General features: G+C 39.1%; 1 protein-coding gene across 1 annotated transcript in view; it reads left to right on the forward strand.

Annotated features, from left to right (window-relative positions):
- Positions 1–9,228: 9,228 nt before the first annotated feature.
- Positions 9,229–12,500, forward strand: part of igdcc4 (immunoglobulin superfamily, DCC subclass, member 4) — a 113,511-nt gene continuing 110,239 nt past the window's right edge. The window contains exons 1-2 of the mRNA XM_063189968.1: positions 9,229–9,235; positions 10,408–10,595. Of these exons, the coding sequence (XP_063046038.1) occupies positions 9,229–9,235; positions 10,408–10,595 (195 nt within the window). The remainder of the gene's footprint in view (positions 9,236–10,407; positions 10,596–12,500) is intronic.

The raw sequence follows: 12,500 nt of genomic DNA on the forward strand, positions 1-12,500 counted from the left end.
TACAGTATTTACTATGTACTTTCTGGGTAACAACTGGGTAACAGAGAGAAGTTACATGGTACCTAGAATGTAAAAAGGGGGGTAATTACGATGTAAATACTATGTAATTAGAGGGGAAAAACCTCAAAACTTACCATGACACTACACTGTGTATTTTCTGGGTAATTATTGTTTGATGGCAATTTAAAAAAGGATGAAAGTACTACCTATTTACCTGTTTGTTTTACAGCAATACCACATTTAATTACTAGGTTAATGTGCTGCTCTGGATGGTCATTACACAACTCCAAAGTCAGAACTTACAAGGAACAGTATTTCATTGTAGTTACTGTGTTTTATCACCATACATACCCATTTATTGCATGGGTAAATGTGGTACTTACCTGACAAAACAATTGCTGATGTCACACATTGCCATGGGCTTTATCTTCATTCTTGTAGCCGTTGAGTCAAAAGTGTGTTTGGTAAGTACATGGTAGGTTTCTGCACTGTTACCAAGTAACATATATTTATTTACCAGGTAAAAAAGGGGAAACTGTACTGTAAAGTAAAGTGAATGCTCTTACCAAAGTATTACCAATTTCTTACCAAGTAATTAAACCTTGTTTCATAAATCATGTAAGTACATGGTAAGTTTCTGCACTGTTATCGAGTTACAAATATTCAGTTACTAGGTAAAGAAGGGGAAACTGTAACTGTAAAGTAAAGCGAACGCTCTTAACCAAAGTATTACCAATTTCTTACCAAGAAAATAAACTTGCTATGGTAAGTATCTGCACTGTTACCAAGTAACAGATATTCAGTTACCAGGTAAAGAAGGGGAAACTGTACTGTAAAGTAAAGCGAACGCTCTTACCAAAGTATTACCATTTTTTTACCAAGCAATTATACTTATTTCATGTATCATGTAAGTACATGGTAAGTTTCTGCACTGTTACCGAGTAACAGATATTCCGTTACCAGGTAAAGAAGGGGAAACTGTACTGTTAAGTAAAGCGAACGCTCTTACCAAAGTATTACCAATTTCTTACCAAGCAATTATACTTATTCCATGTATCATGTAAGTACATGGTAAGTTTCTGCACTGTTACCGAGTTACAGATATTCAGTTACCAGGTAAAGAAGGGGAAACTGTACTGTAAAGTAAAGCGAACGCTCTTACCAAAGTATTACCAATTTCTTACCAAGCAATTATACTTATTTCATGTAGGCCTGTCATGTAAGTACATGGTAAGTTTCTGCACTGTTACCGAGTTACAGATATTCAGCTACTAGGTAAAGAATGGGAAACTGTACTGTAAAGTAAAGCGAACGCTCTTACCAAAGTATTACCAATTTCTTACCAAGAAAATAAACTTGTTATATATCATGTAAGTACATGGTAAGTATCTGCACTGTTACCAAGTAACAGATATTCAGTTACCAGGTAAAGAAAGGGAAACTGTACTGTAAAGTTAAAGTGAACGCTCTTACCAAAGTATTACCAATTTCTTACCAAGCAATTAAACTTATTTCATGTATCATGTAAGTACATGGTAAGTTTCTGCACTGTTACCGAGTTACAGATATTCAGTTACCAGGTAAAGAGGGGAAACTGTACTGTAAAGTAAAGTGAACGCTCTTACCAAAGTATTACCAATTTCTTACCAAGAAAGTAAACGTGTTTTCATATATCATGTAAGTACATGGTAGGTTTCTGCACTGTTACCGAGTTACAGATATTCATTTACCAGGTAAAGAAGGGAAAAAATACATCAAAAGCAAATCAAAGCATTATTGTGGAAATCATTTTTTTTTTATTGTATATTGTGGCAAACGACAGTATTGCAACTATGCTGCTCATTGGAACTGTGCTGCTTATTGCCAAATTTTATTATGTTTAGGTGATAAACTAATATATACTAGTATGAATGTAACCCACTACTAGGTATGTACATGTCGATGATAGGCCAGGTTCAATAGCTAGAGAATAAAGACACTAGGCTCTGGGAGAGTGCAAAAAGATAAGTGCAATTAAAAGACACCACACAAGGATATACTTTTTTTCTTTCTTTAGTTATGAATTGCAAGGTAGAAAATATGTACATATTCCCAAAATAAAAGAAAAAAATTGACCCTTTAAAATAAAATAAAATGAATTGTCCTTCAAAAGTGAGTAATTGTCTATTTTCCAAAAGTTGGGAACAGTCCTTTAAATCAGTCCTTTAAATCCTCAAAGAGAAAGAGTTCCTTTCAGTTGTTCAAGAAAAAGAAAAGAAAAAGTAGTTCCTTTATAGTAGTTCCGTTCAGTTCAAGGCCTTAATTCAGTTTGTAACCGTTAAAGTAACAACTCAAGTCAGTCAGTCAGTGTTGTTGTGACACAGGCAGGTCACAACCCTACCACATATGCGCCACGTACAATGAACACAGGACAGGATCCGACTCAATGGGGTGGGTGGCTCGCCATCAAACGCAGTCATCAATCCACAGCGGAATCCAGGTCCAAAAAACTTCACCTGTGTAACCATACCCTTAGTTAAGCTACACATGTACACAGGACAATGTTCACATTTCTTATCAAATATCAGTTCAAACAGTTTAAACTTAAAGTAGTTGTAGGCCTACACAGGGGTGGAAAGTAACTAATTACATTTACTCAAGTATTGTATTGTACTTGAGTAGCATTTATGAGTACTTTGAACTTTTTAAGTAGTTTTTAAAATTAATACTTTAACTAGTACTTGAGTACATTTTGACCCAAGTTGTTAACTCAATTACACTGGAACCTGGCCTGAGTACTGAGTAAAAAAATAGACAAAATGCCACGCAAAATAATGCCACAATCTGCCGGAAATGAAAGATGATGCAGGATGGCACACAGCATTTTCACTATTGTACTATCTTGGATCAATGTATTGGATGATGGCTGGTGCCAAGCAAGAGATAGAGGTTATGGAGGACGATATTCAAGAAAAAGAAACATTACATTGTCTAGAAAAGCTAATTAAATGTAACTAAGTACTTTTACTCAAATTGCATTTTTAAGTGAAGTACTTTTTACTTTTACTTGAGTAGATTTTTAGATAGGTAGGCCTACTTTTACTTTTACTCGAGCAGGATTTAGGCAAAGTAGCCTAAAGATAGCCTACTTTTACTTGAGTAGGCCTACAATTTTCGGTACTCTTTCCACCTCTGGTTTGTACAACATTAATATCAATCTTCTCAAAGGAAAATATATGCAAACCGCATACACTTCACTTATACTGAAAAGCATTGCATACCATTCAGTTACATAACCATTATCAAATAACAGGATGAATACTATGAAAAACCATCACTCGGTACTGAAACCGCGCGGGAATTACACACAGATATTGCCGAGCACAGTAATGATCAGGAGGACTTGTTCAGACCTCTCCCCTCGCACTTGCTGGGTGCGTGATCACAAGCATGTGAATTACAGGCCGCTCATTCCAAGCTTTAAACTTATACTCAATTCAACCAAAATATACCCTTTTCACACTAAACACAACAAGTATTAACAAAACAAAATACAATTCTGAGGTTTCACCGAAGTATTTCACAGTGATAAGCAATAACACTCAAGTTACATCCGTAGGGAAAATACAGGTGGTTGCCTTACCGAGACGATTCAACAGAAACAATACACGACGAAGCGCAGCTTCTTGCTCTTCAAAACACAAAAGATTTACAGAGCAGGTCGCTCGGTGGTCCAAAATGAAACTTAGAAGTAGGTATCTTTAACTTAGAATTAATTTTCTATCAATATCTAGCTCCAAGGTGGAGCCGAAGAAACGTCTTTCCTTCAGCTTTCGAGCTCTTCTCAGCTCAACTGACTGGAACGGCTCCGCGGAAAGCTGAATGCGTGGAAACGCATGTCAAAATAAAAGTCCCATAACGTAACTGTCACAGTAAAAGTCCTGCTATGTTAATCGTGTTTTTAACGATACCAAACCTTCATTCATGAATTGCCTTATCAGTATTATCACTATTTATTATCCCATTTTACTATTTATGCTATTTAATCAACTAATACGTTTTTAATATGCATTTGTCAACTGGGTTACATGAACATAGTAAGTTTTGCAGCTAAAAAATGACTGTTTCTAAATTAAAAATTGAGGATCATGGAGAAAATCCCCCTTTTCATTTTTTCATTGATGAAAATTGCAATGTGTGCTGTCATAATACCTAGAAATTGGAAAGTGATATTCATGAAAATGGAAATGAAGAACGGGCAGCAGGAATTCTGGAATGAAATAATAATAATAATAATAAAATATATGCACCTGTGTGTGTGTGGAACAAGGCAGCCATCCGAGTTGGCAGCAGAACACAGTCCAGGCAATACTTTCTCTAGTCTTGTATTGTAAAAAATGTAGGCCTGGTCTGATGAGTCTTTATATCTGCTGCCAACTCGGATGTTAAAGTGATACTGTCCCATGTTTGGAAATGAGCTCATATTACATTTCCCCTTGAGTTAAGTTATTGGGTTATACCTTTCTCCTGTACTTCCTGCCGTTCTCTGACTACATCAGTGCAAATGTTACCTCCATGCTAGCAATTAACACAGAGTCCTATGAGAACAGTTTCCCCTTCTTTACCTGGTAACTGAATATCTGTAATTTGGTAGTGCTGATACTTACCATGTACTTAGGCCTATATGATATGAAACAAGTTTAATTGTGTGGTAAGAAATTGGTAATACTTTGGTAAGAGCGTTCGCTTTACTTTACAGTACAGTTTCCCCTTCTTTACCTGGTAACTGAATATCTGTAACTTGGTAACAGTGCAGAAACGTACCATGTACTTACATGATATATAACAAGTTTATTTTCTTGGTAAGAAATTGGTAATACTTTGGTAAGAGCGTTCGCTTTACTTTACAGTACAGTTTCCCCTTTTTTTACCTAGTAACTGAATATCTGTTACTTGGTAACAGTGCAGATACTTACCATAGCAAGTTTATTTTCTTGGTAAGAAATTGGTAATACTTTGGTAAGAGCATTCGCTTTACTTTACAGTACAGTTTCCCCTTCTTTACCTGGTAGCTGAATATTTGTAACTCGGTTACAGTGCAGAAACTTACCATGCACTTACATGATTTATGAAACAAGTTTAATTACTTGGTAAGAAATTGGTAATACTTTGGTAAGAGCATTCACTTTACTTTACAGTACAGTTTCCCTTTTTTACCTGGTAAATAAATATATGTTACTTGGTAACAGTGCAGAAACCTACCATGTACTTACCAAACACTTTTGACTCAACGGCTACAAGAATGAAGATAAAGCCCATGGCAATGTGTGACATCAGCAATTGTTTTGTCAGGTAAGTACCACATTTACCCATGCAATAAATGGGTATGTATGGTGATAAACACAGTAACTACAATGAAATACTGTTCCTTGTAAGTTCTGACTTTGGAGTTGTGTAATGACCATCCAGAGCAGCACATTAACCTAGTAATTAAATGTGGTATTGCTGTAAAACAAACAGGTAAATAGGTAGTACTTTCATCCTTTTTTAAATTGCCATCAAACAATAATTACCCAGAAAATACACCGTACTTTCATAGTAATTCATGAGATATTTTCTTCTTAATTACATAGCATTTACTTTGTAGTAACCCCCCTTTTAAATTTTATACACCATCTAATTCCTCTCTGTTACCCAATTGTTACCCAGAAAATACACAGTGTAGTTTCATGGTAAGTTTTGAGGTTTCCCCTGTAATTACATAGTATTTACATTGTAATTACCCCCCTTTTACATTCTAGGTACCATGTAACTTCTCTCTGTTACCCAGTTGTTACCCAGAAAGTACAGTAAATACTGTACCATATAGAAGTTAAATGGAATGTAAAAAGGGGGATAATTACGATGTAAATACTATGTAATTACAGGGGAAAACCTCAAAACTTACCATGAAACTACACTGTGTATTTTCTGGATAACAATTGGGTAATTTCTCTCTGTTACCCAATTGTTACCCAGAAAATACACAGTGTAGTTTCATGGTAAGTTTTGAGCTATTCCCCTGTAATTACATAGTATTTACATCATAATTACCACCTTTTTACATTCTAGGTACCATGTAATTTCTCTCTGTTACCCAGTTGTTACCCAGAAAGTACATAGTAAATACTGTACCGTAAAATAAAGCGTTACCCTTAAATCATTTGATTAAATAGTCTAATGAAAGCGAACATTTGCTTAATTATTTTGTCAACAGTGTTATGGACAAATACTATGTCATTTCAAACATATATAAAAATACTACAGAGTTGAAACAATATATGTTTGAAAGTGCTTATGTCCCTTAGCAGTAATGTTGTCATTAATCTGTGCAACTGATATAGAAAATGTGATTGTTGAGCTTCATAAGTAGGATTTTATGAGTCACTGTGATACAGACTGACACATTTTTCATCATAAATCCCTGTAACGTCTGATTTGAATATAGTCACCCTCCTTATACAAGACTTCCTTCTCCAGAGATAATCCCTAGTGTATGTTCATAGGATTTTTCCAACACATAAGGGATCAATAGCGCAAAAACACTTTCAAAAAAGTCAACCGTGTTACTGAACTGTGTTACGGTCAACAGTGCAGGGGAACAAGTCGGCACTTTTTTAGGAGAAAAAAACAGAGCAGACAAACCCATCTCCCTAGAACACAAATTATTTTGTTTGTTTGTCTGTCAATATGGATATAAATTGGCAAAAACATACTCCTCCTCAACTGTCATCAGTGTTGCCAGATTGGGCTGGTTCCCGCCCAATTGGGCTGCTTAGGATGGCCGTGTGCGGGTAAAAATGGCATCTATCAGAAAAACATTCCCACTGCCATATAAATCAATAGAATTGGGTGGGTTTTTAGGGCGGATTTTGATCATTTTTTGGGCTGGAAATCATCAGCCTCATCTGGCAACCCTGACTGTCATACTTAATTGTAACACCATTGACGGTAACACCGTTGACATTTCAGCCATTTTTATGGTGTTGTGCTAACTGAGGACCTCAGAAATTCCACCACAACACCTTAATCAATTCATGTATCTGTATGCTTTATCTGTGTTTTTCTACATGTGATTTCTAATTCAGATTCTTATGAATATGTTGATAACACAGTTGACAGGCAATTTTCCCGCTATGAGAACATGAAAAAGAATTGATTAAATTATGGAAGGATGGAGCTCAAAGTTTACCAAAAAGTCTTCCCGTATCCTGCCAAAGAGGTTATGACATCACGTGATGTTATTCGTATGGCCTAAGACCAAACCATTACTGATTTATGGAGGAGGTTTCAGACCGTGACACGGTTAACACAGTTTTCGTGGACACACACAAAATGGCAAATTTCATGTATAATGGAAAGGACACTGGTCTTTCTGACAGTTTTGTCATATTGTGATGATTACTGTGAATCAACATTTGCAATCGTCTTGGGCAAAACAAGTTTCTTTACATGCTAATATGAAGACTGAATCTGACATTTGGAAAACAGGACGGCATGAAAACACCCAAAACCAGTATTAAATATTCATTCTTGCTGAGGGAAATAATGCTATGTCTACACTTTCTGTATTATATGAAAGATAAATGTTTTCTAATGTCCAAAACATCATTGGAGGCAGTTAATAGTTAGTGGAATTGCCAAATAAAATCCACGGACTTAAAAGTGTAGGCGAATTAGAGAATCACTCATATGCAGTGTTCCTTAGCCAACTTAAAATACCATGTATGTCATTTAGTATCAATGGCAAAGGTGCTGGATTAGAGATATGGAGTTTGTGAGTTTGAATCCCACTCGGACCCATGTTTTTTTTTTTTCAAAATTATACCATATGCAGTGTTCCTTAGCCAACTTAAAATAGCATGTATGTAATTTTGTATATCCCCAAAACTCGGAGCTACAACACTTTCAAGATGGCTGAATGCAAGATTATTTTGGCCCATAACTTCTGACTGGGTGGATGGATTTTTCCAACATTTATTTTAGCTTTGTTTTCTCAATAGTAGTTTGTTTTTAATTTAGGTAAAGAGATATTTTAAAAAAAACTGCTCAGCTCTGCCCCAAAAGGCAAGCCCGCGTCCAGCATTTTCTATGAGAATGCAATCTAGTTTGCATTTACGCCCTTCAATCTAGCTCTCTAGCAAATCTCCGTGGTTCATGCATACACACACCCACACACGCACGTATGCATGCACGCACGCACGCAAACACACACACAGAACTTATTTTTTTGTTTGTCATGCAAATGAGTTACAGCCTACTCTACTGTTTGACTGGCAGGCTCTAATGGCCTATTGCTCTCTCTCTCTCTCTCTCTCTCTCTCTCTCTCTCTCTCTCTCTCTCTCTCTCTCTTGCTTTATCACAGTTGTCGGGGGTAGGCGTCTTTGCTCTCTATCTTCTTCAGAGAGAGAGAGAGAGAGAGAGAGAAAGACAGAGTAGAGAGATAGTGATTTTTAAGAATATAAAACAAGGAAAGATATCACATGAATTTACATTATTGAAAATAAAATCCAAAGTGTTAGCATCACAAATCTATAATAGAGAGAGAGAGGAGAGAGAGAGAGAGAGAGAGAGAGAGAGAGGGAGAGAGAAAGAAAGAAAGAGAGAGAGAGAGAGAGAGAGAGAGAGAGAGAGAGAGAGAGAGAGAGAGAGAGAGAGAGAGAGGCAATGTGCATAAATTGTCAGCATACATAAACCATGCACCTAGTTAGAAAAACATCTGGAAAAGTGTGTAGGTGTGAAGAGAAGAGAAACGAGAAAAAACAATGTATAGGCAATGCACCTGTGAATTTGCTTATTCTTTTCAAAATATGTGAAATAAATGTTCTGTGTGTGTATATGTGTGTGTGTGTGTGTTCTAAAAGTGCCCCAACCAAATTTGATGTCGTACAATTCCTTAACGACTTATGCTGTGAATATGAAACTTTTCCTACAATTTACTTGGCTACATTTTAGTATCATCATTTAGTATCATAATTTTTGCTGTTGTCATGGCAGCGTTTTTCTGCCAGATATGTCTGACCAAAAATCACTGATCTAAGTATCACCTTCCTAATCATATAGTTATTCCATTACATTAGCATAACTTAATCTAATATCAGAGTCTTTCGCTATCCTTAATTTATTGAAATGGACGGACACCCCCTCCCCCCCAGTCTGGATAGGGTTAAAGTATTTACAGTAAATGTTGTCCATAAAGAAATCTAACAATGTTCAGTCTGGATCTTGAATGTGATTGCCTGATAGCCGTTTTAAATCAGGCCTGAACACGTTCCATTCCAAACGAAGCATCTAAGCGCTTCTGACTTAAAGGGACACAGTGCAGGAAATGGTCAAAAAAGGTACTGCAACTATGCTGCTCATTGAAACTGGCCTTATATTGCCAAATTTGATATTTACATGAAAGTTTACTAAGTAATAAACACATATTTTCTAGTATGGTCCAAGTACAGTCATTTTTGCAGCTAAAAATGTCTATTTCTGGAAATTCAAAATGGTGGACCATGGAGAAGATCTCCCTTTTCATGTATGAACAGTGCATTTTTCCAGTCATAATGAATACTTAGAATTTGATGGTGGTGGTAAGTATTCATGAAAAGGTAACATTAGTGAATGGGCAGCATGAATTCTGTAAATAAACAACTAAACATCTCACACAGTGTCCCTTTAAATGCTTGTGTCTAAGTTGATGCTGACTGCGAATACCGACCGCTTTGCCTCGTGCTACAGCTCTCTTTACCCGTTATAAATTGAACACAAACCCATGGCCTCTCGTTGCCTGGTTAACACCAGACCTAATCACAAGTGAGATTAGGTCTGGGGAGTTGCCTATTGTAAATTCCGTAGGGGAGAGAATACTTGGCTATTATGACACACTGCCCTGCTCTCTGATTGGGCAGAGAAACACTGTTAAGGTCGGAATGCTTGGCCATTATGACACAGTGCCCATGATCTTGGACGTTATGAGTCATCCTCGCCAGACTGTCTTTCAGATCGAAACGATTGTGTAGAACTAAAGGCAGTGTGGGAGTTCCCAGGCTAGGCCTCTCGTGGCTTAGTGGTAAAATTGTATGTATTTCATACATTAGGATTTGTACAGGAAGGTGTTACATCCTGCTGGGCATTGCTGCCTGTCGCACCTCCTCCGGTGCCCATGGGTCAGCTGCAGGGTCATCAGTCGGGAACCACCGTTTCATCAACGTTTTGCCCCTTTAATCCCGAAACGTCTCCGGTGGCGGGGCAGTGACAGGGACGTCTCCCTGTCACCCCCTGCAGCTGATAGATGTTATCCCTGCGGCTGTTTTCTGGGGGTTAGTTGACTCATATTAGTTGACACATATTTGACTCTTTTACTGACCCTGATGTCTTTCCTCTTCCTCCTCCAACAGAGAGTCCATTGTGGGTGGAGCTAAGCTGTGGGGCGGGGCCTGTGCACGCCGTGCTGGAGCCTGATAGGCCACTGCTTCTGGAGTGTCAGCTTGGGGCCACACCATTGGAGGAGGAGGAGGAGGAGGAGGAGGAAGGGGAGGCGGGGCCAGTGGAGGTCAGCTGGCTGCGAGACGGGGAGGAGCTTCAGGTAAGAAGCCGTTTTTTTTTTGCGACTCACTAGCCTTGGTCTCATTAGCCGCGCTTCAGCGGCCCGGGGCCGCCCGGGGCTCAGGAGAGTGGCCGGCTCGGAGCTGCCGGCCCCGGGCCATTTTTTGCCTGATCGGACTCATAGCCGACCCCAGGCACATCCAGGTACACGCCTTGTTTGTGAAACGTCAGTCGGGCACAGCCCACTTTCGCCCCAAATCACAGAAGGACAACAACAGAACAACGACAAAGAAGGAGAAGAAAATTGAGCAAACTCTGCTGGAGCAGGTCGCCGTTTGGCTCGTAGCCTACGGACAAAGACGACAAGAACTGCAAAGAAAATGGCTTGCCTTCCAAGAACAGTTTTATTACATGGCAAAGTTGTCGATTCAGAAGCTGTATGGGACGCAGCGCATGTTAAGAAGACAAAGACGCATGAAAATACGAGCAGCTCGACAACTGAGAGTGAACAGAAGGAGACGTGCGAACATGCCCAGTTAATCCCCCCAATCGCGCACAGAAGCATGAGCCCCGGACATAGCGAGACATGAATGTGCAGGTAATTGAATAAGTTACCATGTGAAAGGAGACCAAATCCCGGAGACATAGCACCTTCATCAGTTGCTATAGAAAATTATGAGCCCCGGACATAGCGACACACCCCCTCGTTGCGGCGTGCCACCTGTCTATTCATTCATGTTATTTCCATCCATTTGACATTAAAGCCCTTGTGTAAATTTCAAACTGTGTTTGGCGATCTGTCTGAAACGTGCGATATAGCCTACCAGACCTTCGGCGATAATAGCGCAAAAGCTAAATAAGCCGACATAAATGTCATGTGTGAGTATTTGTGAGACACTTTTTATTGGTGTCCAGTGGAAAGCATGCCAAATCACGATAATGGCACAAGAGTTGGCGGCTAAAAGCAGAAAAAAGCCGACATGACTTAGCTATGACATCCCAAGTTTAAGTGTAGTGGTGCCCGTGATGCCCTGATAACAACAAAAAAGTTATGTTGGCTAAATAACTTTAAAAACACAAACAGAAGTGCCAAGGTTGCATCTTATGAAATTATGCCATAAGAAAGCCAAACACCCCAAACTAATGCTTAACCATAATTTGCCCAGAATTTAGCGATAAGTCCCCCATGCAGCCACATTATTACACAGAGGTTGACCCCGCCTCCGAGCCTCGGCGGTGCTTGATGGCCCCGGATGGCCCATCGAATTCGACGGGCCAGGGAAAGCGGCCCTTAGCCCCACAACCTGGCCCGGCGGCCATCTTTAGCACCTAGCCCCCTTTTGATGAGATCACCGTCAGCCCCCTTTTGTCCGGGCCAGCCCGGGGCTGGCCCTGCAATGAGACTAAGGCTACTAATTCGACGCCCTTTCGGTACTTACCGCTTATGTCATACGACCCTAACCCTAAACCTAAACCTAACCTTAACCCTAACTCTAACCCTAGCCCTAACCCTAGCCCTAACCTTAACCCTAACCTTAAATTGCTTGTTTGAAATGTTTGATTACCATGTGACGTACCACGCAAGTACCGAGAGGGCGTCAAACTAGTGGGTCCCTTTTTTTTTTTTTGTGTTCTGCTACCAGGGCTCCATATTTTTTTCCATCACCAGCCAGTCTGGGTAGTACGTAGATCAGGGCTATTCAATAAAATGTCACTGAGGTCCGGTTTTTCAAATTCCTCCCAGTAAAACGGAAAACAGCCTTTGACTCGCAGCACAGACTTAAAGTGATACAGTCCAATTCACGGCTAACTGGTCTCATAGGACTCAATGTTAACTGTTAGTTTAGAGGTCAAATGTGCACTGCCATAACTAGAAAACGGTTTGAAGTACAGGAGAACGGTAAAAGCCTATTATTTAACTCAAGGGGAGGTGTAAAATCAGATT

The sequence above is a fragment of the Engraulis encrasicolus genome, chromosome 23 (genome assembly GCF_034702125.1).
Source record: "Engraulis encrasicolus isolate BLACKSEA-1 chromosome 23, IST_EnEncr_1.0, whole genome shotgun sequence".
Taxonomy (NCBI): domain Eukaryota; kingdom Metazoa; phylum Chordata; class Actinopteri; order Clupeiformes; family Engraulidae; genus Engraulis; species Engraulis encrasicolus.